Source organism: Leptonotus elevatus, chromosome 19, assembly GCF_054856555.1.
Source record: "Leptonotus elevatus isolate MCC_2025b chromosome 19, RoL_Lele_1.0, whole genome shotgun sequence".
Classification (NCBI taxonomy): domain Eukaryota; kingdom Metazoa; phylum Chordata; class Actinopteri; order Syngnathiformes; family Syngnathidae; genus Leptonotus; species Leptonotus elevatus.
Genome location: NC_141257.1, coordinates 14417072 through 14440153, shown reverse-complemented (window position 1 = coordinate 14440153; position 23082 = coordinate 14417072). Strand labels below are relative to the sequence as shown.

Sequence of the window (23082 nt, the reverse complement as noted above, 5' to 3'; positions counted from 1 at the left end):
CCTCATTTACCCGATGAAGGCCCACAGTAATATAAAGTATTTTAAGGGTCTGTTTAATCAAACTTAAATTAGTTGTGTGAGAATGTGCACATATTTATTTAAACATAATCCCCAAATGGCCAAATGCATTCAAAGTAATGGCCAGCAAACTTAATTTCAAATATTAAATCAAAGCAACAGCTATCAGAATCTATTTAATTAATTCCACTTTTGTCATACCAGACTTGACTAAAATAATTCCGAAAGGATCTACTACAGCTACCAAAACCTAAAGTGGCAACAACCCACTCTACCTTGTTGAATCCCCAGCACTAAACAAGCTGAAAGAAGCATCATCACCATCATAGTGGTGGAAGACCTAGTTCTGACAAAGATTAAATTAACCCTGGAATGTCACAAAGAGCATAGCTCAGTGGTAGAGAAAATTAGTTACTACTCCATTTTGGGGGGGAAATTGGAATTACCTAACGCCGTTAGTTTGAATGGCGTTATTACCAACGCTGAAATTATGAGGTTGGTGATATGTTGTAAATCAGACAATAAATACCCAACCGGGAGGGGGGGTATCTGAAAAATGGTGCCTTATTACCAGACAGTCCCTTATTACAGCCATGCATGCATAATTGTGTAAAGATAACTGCACAAGTAGTCCAGCAAGCATACAGTATAACACTTACTCGTTTTCCCGTTGAACTTCCATTCACTTGAGTCGGTGCCATAGTAGCTGTGCTAGTAGGTGGAGGTCCAGCCGGAGGTGGTGTAGGGACTTTAGAAGATGGGTTTGATGAGGATAATGACACTGGTCTGTTGACACTTGAACTCTGCTCCCTCTCCTTTTCCCTGACATGAGGACTCTGGCTCTGGCTACCTGGCCCATCATTCGTATTCCCTGCACGATTTCCTCGAGCACCACCTCCTCCCCGTCCTGTATTCCTCATTGTAGCCCTAAAGGCTGGTCTGCATACATAATTTTCCAAGATCTTAGGAGGTTTTTTCATGCGTTTTGCTTGAAGACCAATCTTCAGTTTGACATTGCCCTCGGATAGGCTGCTCTCCTTGACAGAGAACTGTGACTGGTCACCACTTTCACCTTGACCACCTGCTCCTGTACCATCGGATATACTAGAAGCATCTTTCTCTTTGTCCCTCTTCTTCTCCTCCTCATCTTCTTTCTTTCCCACTCCTCCTTCTTTCTCACGCTCACCGGAAGGAGCACCTGAGACAAGAGGAGGTGGCGTTGCAGTTCTGCCGTGAATCTTCTGATCCATCTTAACTTATGGGCCAGCTCAAGTTCAAAAGGTAAGAAATGTGTATCCTAGGAAAGGAAGTGGGATAGGGAAGGAGGAGAGAAAGGGGAAGGGGGAATAACAATGAGGTAGAAGCTCTCCTTTTTTCCCCAGAGCGTTTCTATCTTTCCCCGTCAGTCCAGCCCTCTTACTCCGTCCTTCAACTGTAGTTGTAGAGAATTGTAGAGAGAGAAATAGAGAGAGAGGGGGGGGGGGGGTTGAAAAGGGGAGAGAAGGCGAAAACAAATGTTCATTAATGTTGACGACCATACAGACGGAGAAACATTTTGATGGACAAACGTATTTATCATCTTTTTGTTCCAGGTTGTCCTTCATTCGGCTCTTTTCACAATAATACAGCAAAATCCGAATGGTCTTTTTCAACAACAAAAATTAGGGGGGTGCTGCCAAAATTGTACAAAAGATTGGTAAAAAACAGCCATCATGCAGAAAAACCTCCGTTCAGTGAAAGCACAAGGATCATGTGTTTTGCCTTTCCTATGGCTTTTGGGAACAAAAGATGAAACCAACATGCACAAGAGCTCAGTAACGCAAGACTGTTTATCTTTAGGTATATGTATGCTGCATTAAAGGTCCATTGCAGAGTTTGTCACTTTTTTACTTGTGACTGCCACCTCTGGCCTAAAACCTAACTGCAGCGTGTGAAGCGCGTGCTTCAATTCTACATAATTCTCTGTATTCTATTTAGCCACGCTGCTGCCAGCATGTTGTGGTTTGGGGCACGCCGAGCACATCGTCTCCTGTGGGTTACTGCACACAATCGACGACGCTGTTCCAAAATTAGACACAGCGTCGCAGAAACTGCGTTGAATGAGCTGCTTTTGCCGCTCACAATTATTTAACAAATTTGTATTGTCAGCACAAACATACAGAGCAGCAATACAGCACGTAAGAATTCCAAGGTTTTCCTCCATTTCCGGGTTTGTGCCCTGCGTGCCACGTCATTATTAGCGTCCAATGGGAGCACAGCTCGTCACACGGGTGATTGTATAGTTCAGTGTGAATACGAAACGCACCATCGAGAAAGAAATTAAGTCCGCTTTTGGTTCGGACCAAACAAGCAGATAAAGGATTTATCTGGTGTGAATACACCCTCAGTTTCCATCCCAATTGTGTCGTACACCAGCGCTACATGTTCATGGGGATGAGAATGATGTCATCCTGTTTGTTTGTTTGGCAAAATTTCACTTGCGGACATGGCACCCACTTCCTTGTTCATTCATATGCCATAATGCCTCTGGGTATCTATCTAGTCTGCACCTCCGGTCATAAAGTGAAGCAACTTGATGTCTAAGCAAAAAAAAAATTTAAGTCAATGTTTACGTTATCTTTAAAGTATATTCCATTTCAATGTGCACAATGTAAGAGTCATTTGGATTTTTTTTTTAATTAATTTATGTTACTTATTTATATCCTTAAAGTTCTAATGTTATGTCCTAAAATTGAGGTTTTGCATTTACATGTGATGGGAGTAAGGAAAAATATTATTAGGAGATGAAACATGAGGTTACTGGTGTTTTTGTTAACTGTTATTTTCAGGCTTGGGGAGTAACGGAATACATGTACCGCCGTTACGTAATCAGATTACAAAAATAATAATAACTGTATTCCATTACAGTTACAGGAAAAAACATGTAATCAGATTACAGGTACATTTATTAAAAATAGGGATTACTTCGAGGGATTACAATTTTTACGATGAGAGTGCGAAAGAGGGTGAGAGAGAGAGAGAAGAGAGAGAGAGAGAGAGAGAGAGAGAGAGAGAGAGAGAGAGAGAGAGAGAGAGAGAGAGAGAGAGAGAGAGAGAGAGAGAGAGAAAGAGGACAGAGCGAGAGAGAGAGAGACAGAGAGACAGAGAGACAGAGAGACAGAGAGACAGAGCAAGAGAGTCGTGTCCTCCACACGCGGGGAGTTTGAGGAAATGGCGACCGGTATTCACTGGAACTTACTCGGAGCGAAATTTTGAGCTAAGAGTCCAGCGGCATGCTACGTGCTGTAGCTTCTTGCTAGCTAGCCCGCTAGCCTACAACCATAATGTGAGTTACACCTTCCAAACAAATCTTCCTCCCGCCAATTTACTATTTAAACATCATACACAACTTATACATGGCTAAACTTGTGACTGGGATAGTTCATTTTGCAGTTGATGTCATGCATCATCATTGGATCTATCTATCTATCTATCTTTCAAACTGTGAGGTGTGGTTGCTTTCAGTGACAGTTCGAAAAAAGCATATGGCCTTCAATCAATCAATCAATCAATCAATCAATAGCCTACATGCTTTTTAATTACAAAATTATTTTTGCTATTTGTAGGCTGCCCGGGTCCCTATCACCCGCAAATAGCAGGGGCACATTGTATAGAATATATATTGTGGTGATATTTATTTTTATTTTGTCTTCATGAGCATACTCAATATTGGAGTAATCCAAAAGTAATCCAGTTACATTACTTTAATATTTTGGTACTTGGATTACATTACTAACTACATTTTTTTAGCAAGTAACTTGTAATTGTAACGGATTACATTTTAAAAGTAACCCTCCCAACCCTGGTTATTTTGCACATAATTGAAAAAAAAATAATTGGGGGAAATGAAAATCAGTTTCTCATATATGCCTTGTTACAATTATGTTACAGTAAGTGTAATGCAGTAGCCTAATGCATGTAGAATTGAGTTTGAGTTGATTTGAACACGAAAAAGAATAAATAAATAAAAACAATAACAGTAATAAACATACAACAACAACAAAATAAAATAGCTACAAAACATGCAAAATTCAATAAAGCGCACCTAACAATGATTTTCTATGTTCAAAAGGGAGTGGAAGACCTGTTGTGTGTTATTGTGTATACTGTGTAACTGTACCAAAAGGAGGTGTTTTTTTTAATCATTATTATTATTATTATTTTCTTTTTTGCATGTCGCTGGAGGAATTAACAAGGCTTTGTCAGTCATAAAGACCTGAGTAGAGAAAAATCGCTAATCATCCTTATTATAATATTGTAGCCATCCAAATAATCAGTTAGAAAAAACAGACGACGACTGAAATTGTTTGAGTTGAAGACGCTCAGAATGCCACTGGTATATGATGACCATATTTATTGCGTTTTTGTTTTGTAGACTAATGCTGAGGTCACACCTAACGATTTCCACAGTCTCCGACTAAAAATTAAAAGTATTAAGAAAGTTTTGGAGTTTAACTGGAATTGCAGCACGCGTCCGTCATCACCACCATTTAGTGTGCGGTGGTAAGCTCTGCTGCTTTAGGTCACTCTTTTCCTAGTCTTGGCTTTACGACAGTATCAATCGTGTTTGATATTATAGTCTTTCAGTCTTTGCTGTGACGTGACACAACCAACAACCAATACGTGAGCTAGGGTTGTGCAAATTTACTTTTAAATCAAATTAATTTTATTATAAAAATGTAATCGTTGAAAATTTGCCAAATCGTGAAATCGAGGTACATATAAATAAATACACTTTTGTTTTCTTATGGATTATTAAAAGTTGTTGTTCTTATGTTCTGTTACATCTAAATGTGATTGTGAGTTGGAATTTTGCAAAAGTGGCAGAATGCTGGATGGGTGGTTTACAAGACTTGTTTACAATAGTTACTAACTACTTAATTGTGGCATTTAAGCGCAAACTATGAATGTTAAGAATCAGTATACATTATTGTTGTCTGAACATTTTTGCATAGGAATTATTTTGAATAAATGCAACCTTTAAATAAATGTTTGTTGGGTTTATTAGATTAAAATCTTAATCGTCCAGAATGACTGAAACAAAAAAGAGATTTTATTTTTTGACCATATCGCCCACCCCCAACATGAGCTTTAAAACACATGGAAACAGGAACATTTATAATCAATAACAGGAGTGGCATGCTGCGAGTGAAACGGCCCCCGGTGAATAATAATTAAGATAGCAGACTTTTGTTCGATTAAATTTGTTTAGTTGAATTTTGGTGTTTTAAAAAAATAGCGCAATATTTCACTCTCTTCGTTTTTAGGGGTCAGTTTAAAAGTAACCTTTTAAAGTGGGAGGCGTAGCGCAATTTGGAAAACAACTTTTTTCTGCTCCAGGTGTTGTTGTCCCTCCGGCCTGCTGTGCTGTTATTGTGTTGGGCAGTAGGCCAAATAAAGTACACTGTAGTTGCACTCATTAGTTGTTTTTTTTTGTCCTTTCCAAATAAAAATATTGTGCATATTTTACAGGAGTGGCAAACGAACAACTTGAAGCAAGCATGCATACCTAACTGTTTTTGGAGAACTGATGTTTGCTATCTGTCAAACTGGTCAGAAGTACAAGCGCTGAAAACAGATTGTATCATTTCATTTCTGACGGCGAAGTATGTACTTTTCAAGTACCAGGTATACTGTGCAACTCTCGGGAATTGTCCACAGCTCTTTCAAGCCTTTAAATGATTTAATGCAGAGCCACGCAAAGCAGGTGCTTTCTGTGGGTAAAGTCATTTGAAGGCAATTGAGAACTGTGACCTCAGCACTTTAGGCCCTCTGGGACTGCACAGGGATCTCTGTTTTCTTCCTCTGCCTTCAGCAGCAGTAAATGAAAGTGAGTGATAGAGCGTCAACATGACGGCGGTTTCTCGCCCCCCCCCCCCCCCCCATATGAAGGAAAACACTTAAGTAGACGCATAGGGGAGCCTGCAGAAAGTCATACAATTTCATCACGATGCATGGCAAGAAACAAAGGTAATCTTCAATTTTATGCTCTTGGTCCATGTTTGTGTTGGATTATGAGTAGTGGTAGTACATGTTTTTTAACCACATTTAGCCATTTCTGGAGTGTGGCGTGCAGCTCACCCACACCCACTTCTCAGAGTTTACATCAGTTACTCATTCCATTTCACCTCAAAACTACACACCCAGTATGCTACATATGGCAAACTCAAAACACCTTGTTTTGTTTTTTTTAGCACTCCATCAATCTCTGTTCTGACCATTTTTAAGCTTGCCATCAGCTTCCTCCTTTCACAAACTTGCAAAGTGGCAGTCACAGCGCACAAACTGAAGTAATTGTGGTCCCAATAACCAAAAACACATTTCGCACAACAGCTTTGTTCCCGACTTCCTTCTCTCACAAACTGACAAATGTTCTACTACTTTGATACTAAATTGAAAGTGATACTGGCTGCTTTAGCTTCCGAACAGAAGCTATGTGTGAGACAGACCCAACACACAGTTGCAACTTAAAATATTTAAAGACTATGCAATTTGGAAATCAACCACAAAACGTTCAGTAATGTTATCAGGGTCCATAAGCCATTTTGATGGTAGCCCTGGCAGAACCAGCACTGGCCCTACATATTCATTATATAGGTTTTCAGTTTCAACTTTCAACGATTATTTCATATTAAGCATCTTTATACTGTATTCGTTAAACATTTAAGAAACTTTACTTCTGTTGTTACTTTTTTCCCAGCATAAAATCTAACTACAACATTTGACATGTTTTGGTCTTAATATCTTGTTCAAGTCGAAATGATCTGGCATGCAAATAAATGTTTATTAAAAAGATCACAACAATTGATCAATCTAAGCGGCTAAAACTCAAACTGATATTAAATAGAACAAGACATGTTCATTTAATCGTATTTCTGTAAGAAATGTAACTGGGCCAGTATCAGTGAACTTAGGGTGGGCCACTGTTAATTTAGAACCCTGGTTAGTGGTTATGTATAAAACATGCACGAAAATGTTTGTGATTGGACCGTCATCAAGTGTTTGTTTGTTTGTTTGTTTGTTTGAATGTAAAGCCATTACTTTGTTAACTTTATGTTTACATATGTATGGCTGTTAAGAATGTTACTTAAACATTACCTGTATCGTTAATATAGGTTTTACAATAGCTATTTTTAACCAATGACAAAGTAAAGGTCTACCTTCACTAAAAAACAGATTACATTTGAGGTCTACACTGGATTATTTGTATTAATGTGTGCAAAATACTTATGCGCCTCCTTGTAATAAGCATGAAAAATTTAACAAATGAATTTGAAGCTAACAACAGGAGAAATGGCACAGCAGGCCAAACTGTAGTAAACAACTTCTCACGTCCCCTCCCCTTTCATTCTAGCCAATTCCCTGCCATCTTACTTTTGCACACGCTGTTCATAACTGCTTATTTCCCTTTGACTACAGCAATATGCAATGCAGCCCACCCCCACATCATTCACGAGGGCTCGGCCGGCATGTATAGTCTCTTTCATGGTTTTTGCTCCATGGGAATAATAGCAAATAGTCTGCTTAAACAAGCAAGCAAGGGATAATGCTTTGGTAGAACTGTGTTTAACATAACGGATAAGCAAATATCATGAAAAGCTGCTTTGAATTGGACTGTTTGTGTAGATGTGTTTCGTGTAACCTTTCCCTGAACTCTACCTTTACCCACAACCCCTATCTTATCTCTACTTGGCCTCACCACAATCCAACCTGATCCTAACCCCCACAGAGTGGATGGGTGGGGGCGTCTTCAGAGTGAGGGAAAGCAACATGGATGACAGGTGTCAGTTGAGCCAGCACATTTCAAACATCCTCTGCATGCGGGAGCGATGTGAAGCTCATTCCACTGTAGTAACAGTGCATGCATGTGTGATAAAAGCGGATGTACTACCCAAACAATGACGGGCTCGGTCTGCATCATTTACCCTACAATGTTATCTTTATTTTATTTATTTATTTATTTAGATTAATTCCCTTAACCAAAAGTAAACATGCATGTTTAAGCGCCATCACATTTACCAGCCGGCTGTGGATTTAAATCACACATTTGTACTCACCTCTACTAGTTTTCCAGAAATGGTGTTCACATTATTTGGCTCCGTGTCCTTCCTCGTTTGTGACTACGTGATGGCCAGACATTACTCCAAGTGCTGAATTGGCATAATATGACACGAAATGTAAACTGTAGGAATTGGTTTGCATAAATATGAGATCACTCAAAAGCATGCACCGTGATCTACACAGTACGCACTGCTGTCAGTAGTCATGTGTCGCGCCTTATGTTACACTATTATCGCGTTTGTGGCGCGTACAAGGGTGCCAAATATTAACCTGGCGAAAGCGCACAAAACAATGACGATACAAATAAATCAACAAACCGCCCATTATCCCCCTCGAATGCATTACTGTACTGTTATTAATGGAAAAATAACAGGGACAGTTATGGAGGACGGCGTCGTCGCTGTAGTGCTAAATATAGCGCTAACCAACGTATTGAGAAATAATTGAGGTAATAAACTATTAGCTGCACTATATCCTAAAATAGACATAATATCCTCTCATTTGAATGATCCTGATGGTGAGCATCTTGTTATCTATCAGCCTATAACTGCTACTGTTTAAAGACGACTGGGGCTATTTTCATCCAGCAAATGTTCAATTTATAACATTCGCGGGCTTGTAATGAGTCGCAAATTCCAACAGTCTTTTTAGCCGCCCTGAGTCGTTAAATATCCTACATATAGTCTTTCTGTAATGCGCATTTAAGCATGGGATTATTACTATGACATTGCAGGACAAGTGATGTACATAATCTTACATCTCCGTCACATTCTCGCATGCACTCGTGTTACTACATCTCAGCTACGACGGCTAACGATGCACTAGCGAGCCCGCTAAACCACAAAAAAAATATTACCACGTAGCTATGAATACAATTGTGGAATTAAAATCGCATAAACACGAAGCGCATAAGTGTGTAGTGTAACATTCGTGTGGTATAAGATAAATGCACTACCGTGTAGGTTGTTTAAAAAAAAAAAAAAAAAAAACACTGTCAACAAAATGGCGGCTACGTTGAATCAACATAGAGCCCCGAAATGGATCTCCCTCTTAATTCCTTCTTCTTTGGGGGTAAAATCCTTCTTCCTTACAGCGAGTGGTATCCGGTATTTCTTCCGAGATGTCCCAAAAATCCAAACCGACGCTCTGTTAGCTGGGCCTGGACGTGTCAGCACGGGCCTCTCTCGTTGGTCGGGCCTCCATGTCTGCTCAGCCCGTGTCGCTACAGTGTCAGCCCAGCACGGGCATTCTCAGCCGCGGGGAGGGAGGACGGGCGGGGGCGAGCGGAGGAGAGGAAAGAAGGGAGCAAATGTCACTTGCTCGCTTGCACAGAGAACAAAGTCTACGTTTAATAATTTCTCGCCTTTTTTTTCTTTTCAAATGTAATTCCTGGCGTTTTCCCCACTGCACTACTGGCTTTTCCAAAACGCTCGATGTCAGCTGTCAAATGAAGTGCTTGTCAACGCAACGACAAGTATCTCTTAGCCTAATCCATTAATAATTGTGCTGGAGATGTTACATTCAAAGTGGAGCCCAGACCAGTCGATTAATGAAGTAGGCGTCTATTTTAATAATTCATCATACCAACTACCGTATACAGTATGAGCAAAACAATATCTTGTTTCAGGTTCTCCATTCATTGCATTACATCTGATCTCGGTTCCATATTTTATAATGTTTGGGCTTTGGGCATAATTTGACACTGACAGCAAATACCGGTACTTGAATTAAACTATCACAGAAGGTAATAATGTTGCATATATTCAATAGTGAACTAAATTACAAGGTGATTTACAGAGAGGCTTACATTCATACACCAATGGGTAGCTGCAAGGCACTGCCAGACCCACTAGGAGCGAATATTGGTTCAGTCAGTGTCTTGCCCAAAGACACTTCGACCACAGACACTGGTATTTAACCCAACGGCCCTACAGTCACTCACTGGATGACCTGCTCTGCCAACTGAGCCACAACAGCCCCTAAATAGACACTCTTATATAAATGATATAGCTATATAGAAATTATATAATTCAGTATTTGTTTAGGAACTATATATGAAATAATAAGTCATAAAAAGGATCAGACATTATTTGCTTATTAATAATTACATACTACTTATACAGTGGACCCCCACATACTCATGGTTTAGCACCCAGAGATTTACATATTTACATCTTTTTTTTAATCCATCAATCTAAAAGACACACCTGAACTAGAAACACAGTCAAGTGACTCACGTCATGTTCCAATACTTTTGCTCACTTGAAAAGTGGGTGGCTTCAAACAAAAGGCACTCTGTCCTGAGTTGTTTAACACATCTAAATGTAAAATCCCATGAAATAAAAGATGGAAATCATCTTTTGATCTGAAACCCAAATGTTTTCAACAAAAACAAAGGAATTGACCTTGGACGAACATCTCTATACCTCTATAAACTTTTTTTGTCAGCTCTTGTGACAAGGAAGAAAAAAGGGCATAAGGAGATGAGGATCACAGCGATAACATTTAATAACAGCCTTACAAACAAGAGTGTGACGCTGATTTAGATCAAGTGGAGAAATTAGGTCACTGTCTTCATAACAGTCTTCATGTAAAATTGGTATTTCTTGGGAATTCTGTCAGCTCGCAGGTGGTGACAAGTTCCGGACATCTGAATCACCCAAGCGAACCAGCAGAGTGTGGTAGCGTTGTGGTCTTGTTAGCTTACTGCTCAGTGATTTAGTGCAGAGAAGAAAAATTAGGGATCCTTGGCTAAAATGTGCAAATGAAGTGACAGTTCAAGCTACACGTAATGACGAAGATGGTCGCCATAAAGGAGGTGAAGTTGCCATAACTCAGATGGCTTGCCTCCCCTGTTGCTCTGTCCTAATGGCGTGACCCTCTGGAGATTGTGATGCGTGCAGGAGGCGACTGTTGTCAAGACCGTCAAGACTTTTTCGGCACACTGGACATGTATCGTGCTGAAAGAGGGAAAACCATCAGCAGTGTGAGCAAGGGAAGCCTGAGTGACAAAGTTAGCATCAATCTTGAATATTTCAAACTACAAATGTGAGTAGTAGACATGAAGTGTCAAATCCAGGTCCAGAAAGTAAAAACCATGCCACATTTTGGCTTTAGCTCCTCATGCTAGCTAGCTAGCTACCTGGGTGCTCGTTTACCTGCTAGGGAACTAGCTATAGCTAGCACAAGGGCCAATAGCCAAACTGTGGTAGACTTTTTACTTTCTGGACCTAGATTTGCCATCTCTGGTAGTAGATGACCATTGTTGGATGTGAGGAACATTATATGACAAATGTGTCAAAACCTCGGCCTTAGGTCCTCACACTCTTCAACTCTGCAAGTGGTCATCCTTACCAGCTCCAGCCAAGGCACTATACATTCACTATGGAAGTAATGGAGGCATGGTAGCTTCCGGACAAATTCCCCTGATGAATACTCCTCCCTACAAATTGTACACTCCAGTCTGCAGTCTGAGAGACAAAACAAAGGAAGAGCTGTTGTTTATGAGAGTAAGATAATAAGCAAAGTCATAACATAACAAGGAGACAGCCAAATAATTAAATTCATTTCATCATTCCAAGTTTGTCCTTTGAGTTGATACAGTGTGACTAATGGGTTTTGCATTCCTCAATAATAGGGATCTTTCTAGAAACTTCATGAATTGTCACCCACTTTTTATTTGCAGTCAGTAAGTCACAGTTTTTATGAATCATTGGCACAATAATTTGTTTTTATGTAGGCCACATTAGAGTGGAGTGGCATACTTTCAACTATTATTTTCCATCTCTGGCCACTGCATATCAAGCCTTACCCGGATAAATAAAGCTTAAATAAATATAATTATTTGATGTTGTCGATTACAGGACTGTTTCGTTGTGCATGCTTCACCAGCTTCTGGCATTAAAAATGTATGTCTGAAAAATACATTAACAAAACACAAATGACATACAAGGGTATTTTTTTTATATAATTTGCTAATTTAGCTTCTTCTTTTTTGTTTTTACTCAGTTCACAACATGAGTGAAGTTATGGGAACATGTTATGATACAAGTTGAGCCAATGCTATAGCGAGCTCTTGATTTAAAAAACAACAGTGTGACCCTTAACATAATATAGATTTTTTTTTTATTCGATACACGCAATGTCATAAAAACTTTTTTTCTTTTTACTGCCAAGTTATCAATATGAGTGGTGTGTAGAGTTGACACAAATAATTTGTACTTTTTACATTTGTACTGAAGTGAGTGTTTTGCAATTTCTTTCCCTTCTACCCCCAATGGAAGAGGAAAATCTTTCATGAGCCCCCAATTCTCCACCACGACTAATAAATAGTAGGGATGGGCGAGTAAAGTAGTAGTGCTATCTGTAGTCGTGACCAAGCCTGATAACAATCCTCTTGTGGCCGTTTTATGACAGGAACTAGAAAGTAGAAATTAGAAGAATAGAAAATTGCTATTAATTTCATGCAATTTTAAAGAAAAAGATAAGCGATTTGGATAATAGATAGGTGGATGCTATCTTGTGATGTATAGGTAATTATTTAAAAATCATCTATCATTGATTAAAAAAAATATATATTTTATTTTTTATTTGATGTATTAGTAGAATCGGTGACTACTCAAGACTTGAGTAGTCGCACTGGTATCGGTGTGAAAAAAAGATATAGAACATAAATCATAATATTGTTGTACAACTCACATTATACTATATGCATTCTGACAATGAGTGCCACTGCCACCTACTGTAACAGATGTGCAATTACACTTTATTCTATTATGAGCACACACCCAAAAAAATACTAAGTACTAACTTAAGTATATTTTAGAGTATGCACTTTTTTAACAAATGTATCTGACCAAAGTGTGAGCACTTCTGCCACCATATATGTATTTACATAAACTTGAATATAAATGTAGAACTGGTGACAGCTATTGAATCTTGTTTGAAAGCCGTTCCAGATGTAATTATGCACTGGCAGGGTTTAAGGTTCCAAAATATTGTCTTTGTAGTAATTTTAGGGTTAGGGTTAAGCACAGCAAGAACTGCCATATAAATAAATACCCTATGGAAAAAATATTGATATACTGGATTGAGTGCAGAAAGAAAAACATGGCATATAAAACTTCCATGAATTGTCAGTAAGGGAAGATAGGAAGACCAAGGAAGAGGGGGAGGAATGTAGGAACAACAAATGTAAAGAGAAATAAAGCAGTGGATGGTGACAGGAAGTTGACAGCAGATTTCGCAGTGAGTGGAAAGACAAGTGACTGAGGAGGGCTGAAAAAGAGCTAAAAAGAAGAAACTAGTGTATATATAAGTGCCATAATGTGATTCCCACCTGTTTGCTCTTGAGAAATGCAAACTGTCGGCAAAGATGAGATCATGTTCTTTTCGGCAGGGGGTGGACCCGTGTTCTCCAACTGTCCTAACAACTGGGATGGCAACAACAAGGTGGGTTGTACCCGGTAATGGTGACGTGATGATGTCAGAGAACAAGTTTAGCTTTTTAGCAGAAGCGGCAAATCCAGGTCCAGAAAGTAAAAACCCTGCCACAGTTTGGCTTTAGCCTTGTGCTAGCTAGCTAGCTCGCTCCCTAGCAGATAAATGAGCACACGGGGAGCTATCTCGCTAGCACCTGGGGCTAAAGACAAACTATGATAGGGTTTTTACTTTCTGGACTTGGATTTGCCACCCAAAAATATCCCACCAGTAACGGAACATTGCAACTTCCTAAGAATGTTGTCAAAGATATTTATTTACCTGTTCATTGGCAAGTATTGAGACATTATTAACATGATCAGTGTCACATTCATGAATATCCATTCCTTTTTTTTTGCACAGTTTATCATCACGAGAGTAGTATAAATTTGATGGGGAAAATAACTACAGCATGTAAACAAAAAAAATAGTGTTCTGTTGAGTTGGGACAGTTACGACTAGTCAAACCCCAGTTAGCAACATAAGCTGTAATTATCCTTACAACTTTTGTTTTTTTTGATAAGGTGAATCTATTAACAAATGAATAGTAATTGTTAGATATTTGTTATGTTACATGTCTGTTAAAATTTTCTGGTGATAGTGGCAACTCATGCCTTTCTGCTAGCATTGATCACTGCTAAGAATAAGGAGCTTGTGGCAATGACCTGTCTGAAATTTTTGGCTTTTAAAAAAACAACAACAACTGTTCACTTTGCAAACAACAACCAAATGGTAATTATTCCTGGTTATTTTCTATTAGACCACATGGTTGTTGTTTTTTTTCCTGTTTGTGATCACCAGCAAAGGCAGCGTGTCCGCTTCCATTCCATTTAATTTCTATCATTTCTAACCCCTGCTGGTAAAAAGGGGCTACTTTCCAGATGGAAATACCATAAAATAAAAGCTGGAATTCTGAATTTATGTCTCATATTCATCTGAAACCCAAATGTCTTCAGTAAACAACAACAACAAAGGAATTGACCTTACCGTTCCAATACTTTTGGAGGACTTAAAATCAAATACAAGCGGGTCTATGCAGCAATCAGAGCAGCTATTTATTTTATATTCTTACGTTTGAAGCCTTAAGTGTGAGATACTTTTGCAAGGCACTGTACTGCCATTCTTGTAAAAGGTATGTTTACTTGTCTCCCATTCCAATAGATAAATAAATGCAGAGAAATTAAGAACTGCTTTACAATTACAGAGAGGAACATTCTATATAAACTGACCTCTGTGATGACTGTATCCAGGCCTCCCTGACCCCATGCATAATCTGCTGGGTTTGAGTACAGTTGCAGCATGCTCGATCTGAGAGAGAAACAGACAGAAAAAAGGAGAACGTTTGGTCACTTCTTGGCAGATGAAATCAGAAAATGATTAAAAAAGAGGATTACAATGCAGCTGGTGTAGTGCTGGGGTTTCCATTGGATGTAAACAGGTCGGCCAAAAAGTGTTGCATGATCCTTGAGTGGGCAAAAACAGAAAATATTTGTTATTTTTTTGTCAAATGGAGAAAAACAATGGCCAGACAAATAGTCAACCTGATATAATGTATATCTAGAAAAGATTTGTGAGCAATCATTCCAGATGATTCGATTAACTCATTCAAACCCAAAAATTTATAAATGTTTTTTTTTTTTTAAATACTTTGTACTTCACTCCCCAAAACGTATTTAACACGTTTTTTTTCATGCTAAATCATACAGAAGGCTTTGAAACAGCTTCTGACAGAAAGCAATGGTAGTTACTACAAAAAACGACCAGCAGGTAGCAGAAGAGTATAAGAGATCAACCAGGGCCATGTTGCAATAAGCTTTTTGCCAGTGTTTTCAACAGGTTTGTGAATAATGATGAAACTTAAGCTATATTCTACTGCTAATTGCTGCAAAATGGAAACAGATCCAAATAAAAAAAAATTCTGATGAAAGAAGAGACTAATCTTTCTTTTGGTAGGTTCCATGTTTTTATAGCAATAGAACAGAATATTCTGTGGACCTTGCAAAATCGGTCAAAATCCAGTAAAACAGACGGGAGCAAAGGGGGTTGCTTCAGTGAAAATGGTTGGGAGTGAATGAGAAATGTAAAAATGTTGCCACAGTCGGATATCCAAAATAGGACACTATCAGACCCAGACATTTCTTGTCCTCAAAAAAATGTACACGCCCTCTAGCCCTCTAGTGTAATTTATCTTACGATGTTGTGTACCATCACACACACCCTTCCACTTGAGGCCTTTGTTCAGGTCGGGGTGACCTCTGCTCAGGCTGGGACAGAAACTGTAGCTCTCTGACCTCAGCATTTCCTGGTGTCGCGAAAGGATGATGACTTTGAGCACTAAGCAACGTCTCGCTATCATCCTGGTCTGACTCCGACGAAGGCGGGTGCGTCAGCAGAGCGGAGCGCTCCATAAACAACAGCTGCCATAACTTGGAGAGATACGGGAGAATTAGTGAGTCAGAGGCTTGGAGAAATAGCTATGTTTATATTGAAAGGCAATAAGCAAAGGATTACTTCTGAGAACAACGAGTTAGAGTCTTCACTGGTCTCTGGTGTGCTGTTCTCTAAGAGTCTGGATATCATAACAAAAAGCAGGTTCAGTACTGGAAACTTTTAAAAAAAAATCCAAATAAGAGCCCAATCCCAAAATGGTCCCGTACCTGGAGTCATGTTCCACCTCCTCAATAAAGTCAGACTTGCACCTGGGGCACACAAAATCCTTGAAAAGAAAAGAACATCCTAAATTCCCTACAGGGATGTAAACATTATGACCACATAATGACATACGACATGTTTCGTTTTTACAGATTCTTAATAATAAAACTGATCATAGTTTGCAGTGGTGTAGAACAGAACTGCATCAAACTGAATGAAAGCTGTATCATACATTAGATGTGTTCGGTGAATATAAACCAGGGGTCAGCAACCTTTCCTGTCAAAGGAGGCCATTTTAGGCCAAAGAAATAACCAAAAGTGTGTGTGGAGCCGCAAAACATTTGAAGATTGTGATGAAGGAAACCGCGTGTTAGTCGAATGTACTGAGGGAACAAGAGCTTTTTAGAGCTGCACCATAACACACAAATATCAGAGCAGCATCCAATTAATTAATTATTATATAATTAATTAATTTTTTGTAATTTTTCATACTTCGTTTCTCATACAATTGTAGACTTTTCTGCCTTTCTGTTACATCTGTCATATTTTTAGAAATTTTATGGACACAATGTGGTCATTTTCTGCCACTGTCCTTCATTTTTTGGACATTTTATGGCAATTTAATTAATTTATTAAATTTTTTCCTGTCTTTTTTGCTATAAATTTTCTGACCTTTTTGACAATTTAGTGTACATTTTATAGTAATTTTCAGGATTTCTTGTTTTGTTTTTGGACATGTTATAGTTACTTTTTGTACGTTTTCTTTTTGCCTTTACAAAAAAATATAAATTTTCTGACTTTTTGGGGGGAATTTTGTGTATATTTTATGGTAATTTTCAGGAGTTCTTAGATATTTTATGATTACTTTTTTAACATATTCTTTTCTGCCTTTTTTATTCGGTTTCTCTGACATTTTGGGACATTTTATGGATATCTTATGGTAATTTTCTGCTTTTCCTCTTCCTTTTTGGACATTTTATTGTAATTTTTTGGACATTTTTAGATATATTTTTTAAATCATCTACCTTTGGTCTCTCAATTTTGTGTACATTTTATGGTAATTCTCGGGATTTCTTTTGTTTTTGGACATGTTATAGTTACTTTTTGTAATTTTTTTGTGCTTTTTAAGTAAATCTATTTTCTTTCTTTATTTTTTGGCAATTTTGTGCATATTTTATGGTAATTTTCAGGAGTTCTTAGACATTTGATGGTCATTTTTTGCTTTTTTCTTCCTTTTTGGACATTTTAAGGTGACTTTTGACAAATTTGGCAATTTTTTATTTTATTTTATTTACATTTTTTCTGCCTTTTTTGGTATCAATTTTCTGACATTTTTGGGGCAATTTTGTGTACATTTTATGGTCATTTTCAGGATTTTTCTTTCTTTTTGCATGTTATAGTTACTTTTTGTACATTTTCTTTTTTGCCTTTAAAAAACATTGGACATTTAATGAACATTTTATGGTAATTTTCAGCCTTTTCTCTTTCTTTTTGGCCATTTTATGGTCACTTTTTTTTACATTTTTTGGCAATTTTATGGATATATGGTCATTTTCCAACTCTGTTCTTCATTTTTGGGACATTTTATTTATTATTTTTTACTTTTTTTCTATATATTTTTCTGACATTTTTGGCAATTTTGTGTACATTTATGGTAATTTGGGGGATTTTTTCTTTAGTTTTTGGACGTTAGTGACTTTTTGTAAGTTTTCTTTTCTGCCTTTAAAAAAAAGACTTTTTGGGGCAATTTTGTGCATATTTTATGGTAATTTTCAGGAGTTGTTAAATATTTAATGGTTACTTTTTGAACATGTTCTTTTCTGCCTTTTTTTATTCGATTTTCTGACATATTTGGACATTTTATGGATATTTTATGGTAATTTTCAGGATTTATTTTGTTTTTGGACATGTTATAGTTAGTTAGTTTCTGACAACTTATAAATTTGGACTCTGACATAAAAAAATTAAAAATAATTAAAAAAAAATATATATATATATATATATATATAAATTAAATAATCTAAATCATTACTTCATTTAAAGAGTATTTTGTCTAAAAATAAATATATTTATAAAAAATAATTTATTTCTACTGAATTTGTTTTTACAAGGAGCCACAGGAAAGTAACTAAAAAGCCACATGTGGCTCCAAAGCCGCAGTTTGCAGACCCCTGTACTAAACAGTTATTTTAGATCCTCCCATTAGGATATGAAAAAAGAGGCTGAACGCCTTCTCCAAGTCCACAAAGCACGTTTAGACTGGTTGGACGGCCACCATGGACCCTCAAAGACCCTGCCAAGAGTGTAAGGCTGGTCCCACTGTTCCACTGCCTGAAAACCAAACACTGCTCGTATATCTGACATTTGCCTTCCCGATTGATCCTCCAGATGATGGAATACACACTCCAGTCCCCCATATTTGTTGGCATGGTACAACATCAATGACATTTGTACACAGAAAAAACAACAACAGAACAAACATGTTTGCCACAAACATTATTTTCGGCAGGGACATCAAAGCCCGGATCATTGAGCAAGCAATGATGCAGAGATGATGTCACGGCAATACCGGGAGATCATTACACTTCACTAAGCATACGATCAAAAGGCGCTGATGTCATCCATCCGCTGTTCACAGCTCCCAAGGGACATATTTGCATGGCATCTGGGGATTGCTGTGATATGCTAATAACCATCATTGTACTCCTCATTTTTCATATTAATGCAGCATTTGGGTTTGGCAGCAACATCGCAGTGTTCACATCCAATTTTTAAGGAAATCACAAATTGTCTTCCTAGCTCAGAAATAGACACTAAATGGGAATGTTTTTGTTTAAATGACTTCCCACTTAAGTACCTGCCCATGTGGCAAAAGATTTATGTCATCATTAAAGTGCACCAAACGACGGGGGTTCTCGGTTTACGATTTAAGGTCCCACCAACAGTGGCGGTGTAAGAATATGTTGTCACACGACACAAGCAGGCAGGCTTAGTTAATGTACTTATTGTACAGTATTTAATTCAATGTATTGTTTTTAAGCTACGGAAGTGTTTTTAATTCACATATTTAATTTACTGTAATTTGACTATTGTGTTAGCATAGATAAAGACTAAAACGTTATCACTTAATTGGAGCAAAATTCTTGTGTTTACTACAATGTATGTTTTCAGTAACCATTTTGCCAGGATGACCTATTTTTCCACACGCAAAAAAAAATTTTTTGGATCAGGATAATTCAAGTAGATTGCATTTTCAATTGTATCTATTTGTTTTAGAAAAATCAATAAATAACTATTGCAAAGCCTCTTTCTGCTCTGCAATGTGGACACGTCACCATAAATAAATCAAATGTTTTTTTCCCATCAAATGTGCGGTTATCCCGCAATATAGAGAAATAAAAAATCAAATAGAAAGATTTGCCAGAAATGTATTTAAACGTATTTTCTCATTCTGATTGCTGTAGTAGTTTGGGGGGCCGAGGGTCGGGCGGGGCATGTTGCTCAGAACGTGGAAAAAATATTGTTATTGATTTCTGGTGAATAATTCAGACTATTTATTACATCCAGTTCCTCCATATTGGGCAGAGGTGGCAAATCCAGGTCCAGAAAGTAAAAACTTTTATCTTTAGCCCCTTGTGCTAGCTCGCTAGCTCCCTAGCACCCGGGGAGCTAGCTAGGGAGCTCGCTAGCTACCACCTGAGACTAAAGCCAAACTGTGGCAGGGTTATTATTTTCTGGACCTGGATTTGCCACCTGTGATATTGGGACATATCAGCAAAGTTTGAAGTGTTGACCATCAGGTCGGCTTTCAGTCCGTGTAAAATCTTTAGTGGCGCGTTTTAATTTTGTGTAGGTGATAATGTTTTTTCTTCCCAGGAGCTCCTATTTGATGTCAATAAAATCCAAACTATTGTGTCAATTGCTTTTATATTTTCACAGGTTAAGTGGACAGGGCTGTGCAGTGTGCAAATGAATCTTGGTAGTGATTTGTCAGACACTAGGTGACAAATAGATGCAGAAAAAAGCCAGGAAACAATGCTTCCCTTCAGTGATGAGCAGAAACAAGCAGTCCCCGTGTATGAATAATCAGTATTAGAATTTGTTCTGAAAGTAGTTACACAAAACAAAACTGAAATCACTACTGAGTTTTTCCAGGGACGGGTGAATTTTTAAACTGGTATTTTTACTTAGATGTGCCAATGATCAGTCCATTCAATTCTCCGTTTAACATGTATTCATTATCAGTTACTGGGAATGTGTGTAAATTACAAATAATAAATTATGCAAAAAAATATTGATCATTATATTCCAAAGTAGATGTTTCCAAAAACACTACAAAAATCTGAATGCAGTATTTACTGTTGAGAGGCTGAAAAAAAGGACAACATCTCCAAACGATTGATTATTCAAAAAGTTAAATTTGATAATTCATCGTTGTCAATCAATTGTTGAACCTATACTTTCATGTCCGCTATGTTGTACTGAAATGCATGTATATCAATTACCATCACTATGCTACCTACCCCACTGCAAACCACAATCACAATAACAATGCATAAGCATATAAACAAGGCAATTAAAACTCAGCTGTGTCCGATTTATACGTAGTAGAAGTGGTCATAATGTTAATGCAAGATCGTCATGGTCTGTAAATACGCTATGACGTGAGTGAGTGCACAATAAATGCAATGCAGCAGTAACTCACAAAAGCACACCACGCCCCCTTTTGCAGAAGACAATCTTCAACATGTGGCTCCCATCCAATCAATTTTTTCTTCTTCAGTCGGCTGCGTGTGATTCAAGTCCCATGTTGGTGCCACATAAACAAGAACACGAGTCCAAATGACCCACCCCCTGCTCACATGCAAGTAGAGACAACTGGACACCAGAGTACCCTTCTAAATATGGCCACGCATGTGAACCACCCAAATAAGATTTTTAAATGTTTATTCTTGCATGTAGGAACATAATGGTAAGCACAAAGGTAGTACGCTCAAAATAAAGTAGGACGGAGTGGTACATTTACAAGTTCAACTTATTACTAAAAGTACATTCGCATCGACCATCTTCAACGGCTTTCACAAAGTGTGATGCACATCTAAATGTAAGTGAATAAATGCAAGGCATAAGCTCTCACCAACTAAATGACTTACCGGGAGTTGAGGATAAGTTTCGCGCTTGCAGCAGTGACAGAAGAACCGGTGCTTAATTGTCGCCGCTGCGGCCTCCGCCATGTTCTCGTCGAAGCGCACACCCCCTGACGTGTGGACGTCCTTATAAGTCAGACCAGCAAACAACGCAACGTGCTACGATTCACGTCACATAATGTGTAACATAGTACTTTTTCCACATCCAACGTCTGCCTTGTGTCACTAAGCTAGACGCGTGCAAATAGTTCAAAATATTAAGATATATGTGATCGTTCTGTGTTTATAGTTGGCTGTATGATGATCTATATGTCAATGTCAAGGCTCAAAACACAAGAGAATCAGGTGGCAAAAAAAAGCAAGTTGACAGACGACATCATGGACGCAGTACGCCCCGAGTGCGACAGGTGACGCCAAAGAGCAAACATCATTTGGTAGTAGAGGAGTAGTTCTGTTTTTTAAATAGAGAAAATCTGCAAATAATTGACGGAGATTATAAAATTGGGGAAGTGGTCGGGGGGAGGGGGGGGTTATTACTTCAATTAAAAAAAGAACAGCATTTTTGTTCAACCATTAACATTGCATCGTCAGGGAGCAAGCCATACTGTGGCAGGGTTTTTACTTTCTGGACCTGGATTTGCCATCTCTGAACATATTGAAATCACAAACACTCAAATGTCCGGTAATTAACCCCCACCCCACCCCTCCTCCCCAAAATAGTATTAAAGTATAGATTAATGAGTCACTTAAACAATATGTCCCTCAACAAACATAATCTTACCACAATATCATCCTTCTAACCTTTAACAATTGATGATTTTCATTGAAGTGGAAGTCAACCGTAAACATTTATTGACAATAATATGTTACATGTGACCTCACTAGCCTAAACATGACATTCTAAATAATATTATAAGAGTTATGAAGCAAAATCCAGCCGTTTTCATCCAGGGCCACTTTTAATTGGTTAATCATTTGTAAAACTAACTAAAACATACGTTGGCACTGACCAATAGTTTGATTTGTTTTTTTTTTCTTTTTAAATAAAGATGAAATTGACAAAATTAGGATGTTTCAGCTTGACGCGGACTCAGTTGTAACTTGTGAGGTGCAGGGTTTGAATCTTGGCTTAGGAGCTTCGACGGAATTTTAATGTTAATAATAATAACAATGCATCAGATTTATATAGCGCTTTTCACTCAAAGACACGTTACAATGGATACATTATTCTTGCGCTCAGTTTCTCTCTAGACACTCCAGTTTAGTAATATATATATATATATATATATATATATATATATATATATACACATATATATATATATATATACATACATACATATACGTATATACATATATATATATATATATACACACACACATATATATTTTTTTAAACAATTGTTTCCCCTTGTTTTTCATATCTTTTTTTTTCCATTTGTTCATCTTATTTTATCTATTTATTTGTATATTGAAATCTAAATACATAATAAAAAATAATTTAAAAAAGTAAATTATCACTGAGATTTCATTGGAAATGTAAAATTCATTACAAATACAATTCATTATTATTATTAAATTGTTAAATATATTGTAATTATATAATAGTTATTTTATTGTTTACACTCCTTTAAAACTGCTCAAAATAACCCAATTTTTGTCAAAAAATTGACCAACCCGCTACTTG

The 23082-nt window shown here is 37.6% G+C and overlaps 2 protein-coding genes across 3 annotated transcripts in view; both read right to left on the bottom strand.

Moving 5' to 3' along the window:
• The window catches only part of ash1l (ash1 (absent, small, or homeotic)-like (Drosophila)), a 32875-nt gene extending 23517 nt beyond the window's left edge, over positions 1-9358 (bottom strand). Inside the window, exons 1-3 of the mRNA XM_086062338.1 lie at positions 9074-9358; positions 8115-8207; positions 678-1450 (exon numbers count right to left, since the gene is read on the bottom strand). Of these exons, the coding sequence (XP_085918464.1) occupies positions 678-1268 (591 nt within the window). The 5' untranslated portion in view covers positions 1269-1450; positions 8115-8207; positions 9074-9358. The remainder of the gene's footprint in view (positions 1-677; positions 1451-8114; positions 8208-9073) is intronic.
• A 1250-nt stretch (positions 9359-10608) lies between these two features.
• Positions 10609-21683, bottom strand: rnf115b (ring finger protein 115b). Of its 2 annotated transcripts, XM_086063034.1 has the most exons (10): positions 21402-21510; positions 20954-21035; positions 16254-16295; positions 16108-16165; positions 15814-16022; positions 14991-15059; positions 14826-14904; positions 13457-13550; positions 11473-11588; positions 10609-11078 (listed from the first exon to the last, which is right to left on the bottom strand). In XM_086063034.1, the coding sequence occupies exons 2-10, from the start codon at positions 20995-20997 to the stop codon at positions 10953-10955; spliced, it is 837 nt and encodes a 278-aa protein (XP_085919160.1). In that variant the 5' UTR covers positions 20998-21035; positions 21402-21510; the 3' UTR covers positions 10609-10952. The 2 variants fall into 2 exon arrangements, with proteins under 2 accessions (XP_085919160.1, XP_085919159.1); XM_086063033.1 differs by lacking the exon at positions 20954-21035 and having other exon boundaries at positions 16254-16312; positions 21402-21683.
• Between the last annotated feature and the right edge of the window lie 1399 nt (positions 21684-23082).

Excerpts from the sequence above, each read along its gene's own strand:
- rnf115b (XM_086063033.1), bottom strand. The coding sequence starts at position 21,482 with ATGGCGGAGGCCGCAGCGGCGACAATTAAGCACCGGTTCTTCTGTCAC. Across the intron at positions 15,060-15,813 it reads CAAAGGCCTCAAGTGGAAGG|GATCATGCAACACTTTTTGG; the intron begins GTGTGTGTGATG and ends TGCCCACTCAAG. Across the intron at positions 13,551-14,825 it reads TGGATACAGTCATCACAGAG|TTGTTAGGACAGTTGGAGAA; the intron begins GTCAGTTTATAT and ends TTGCCATCCCAG.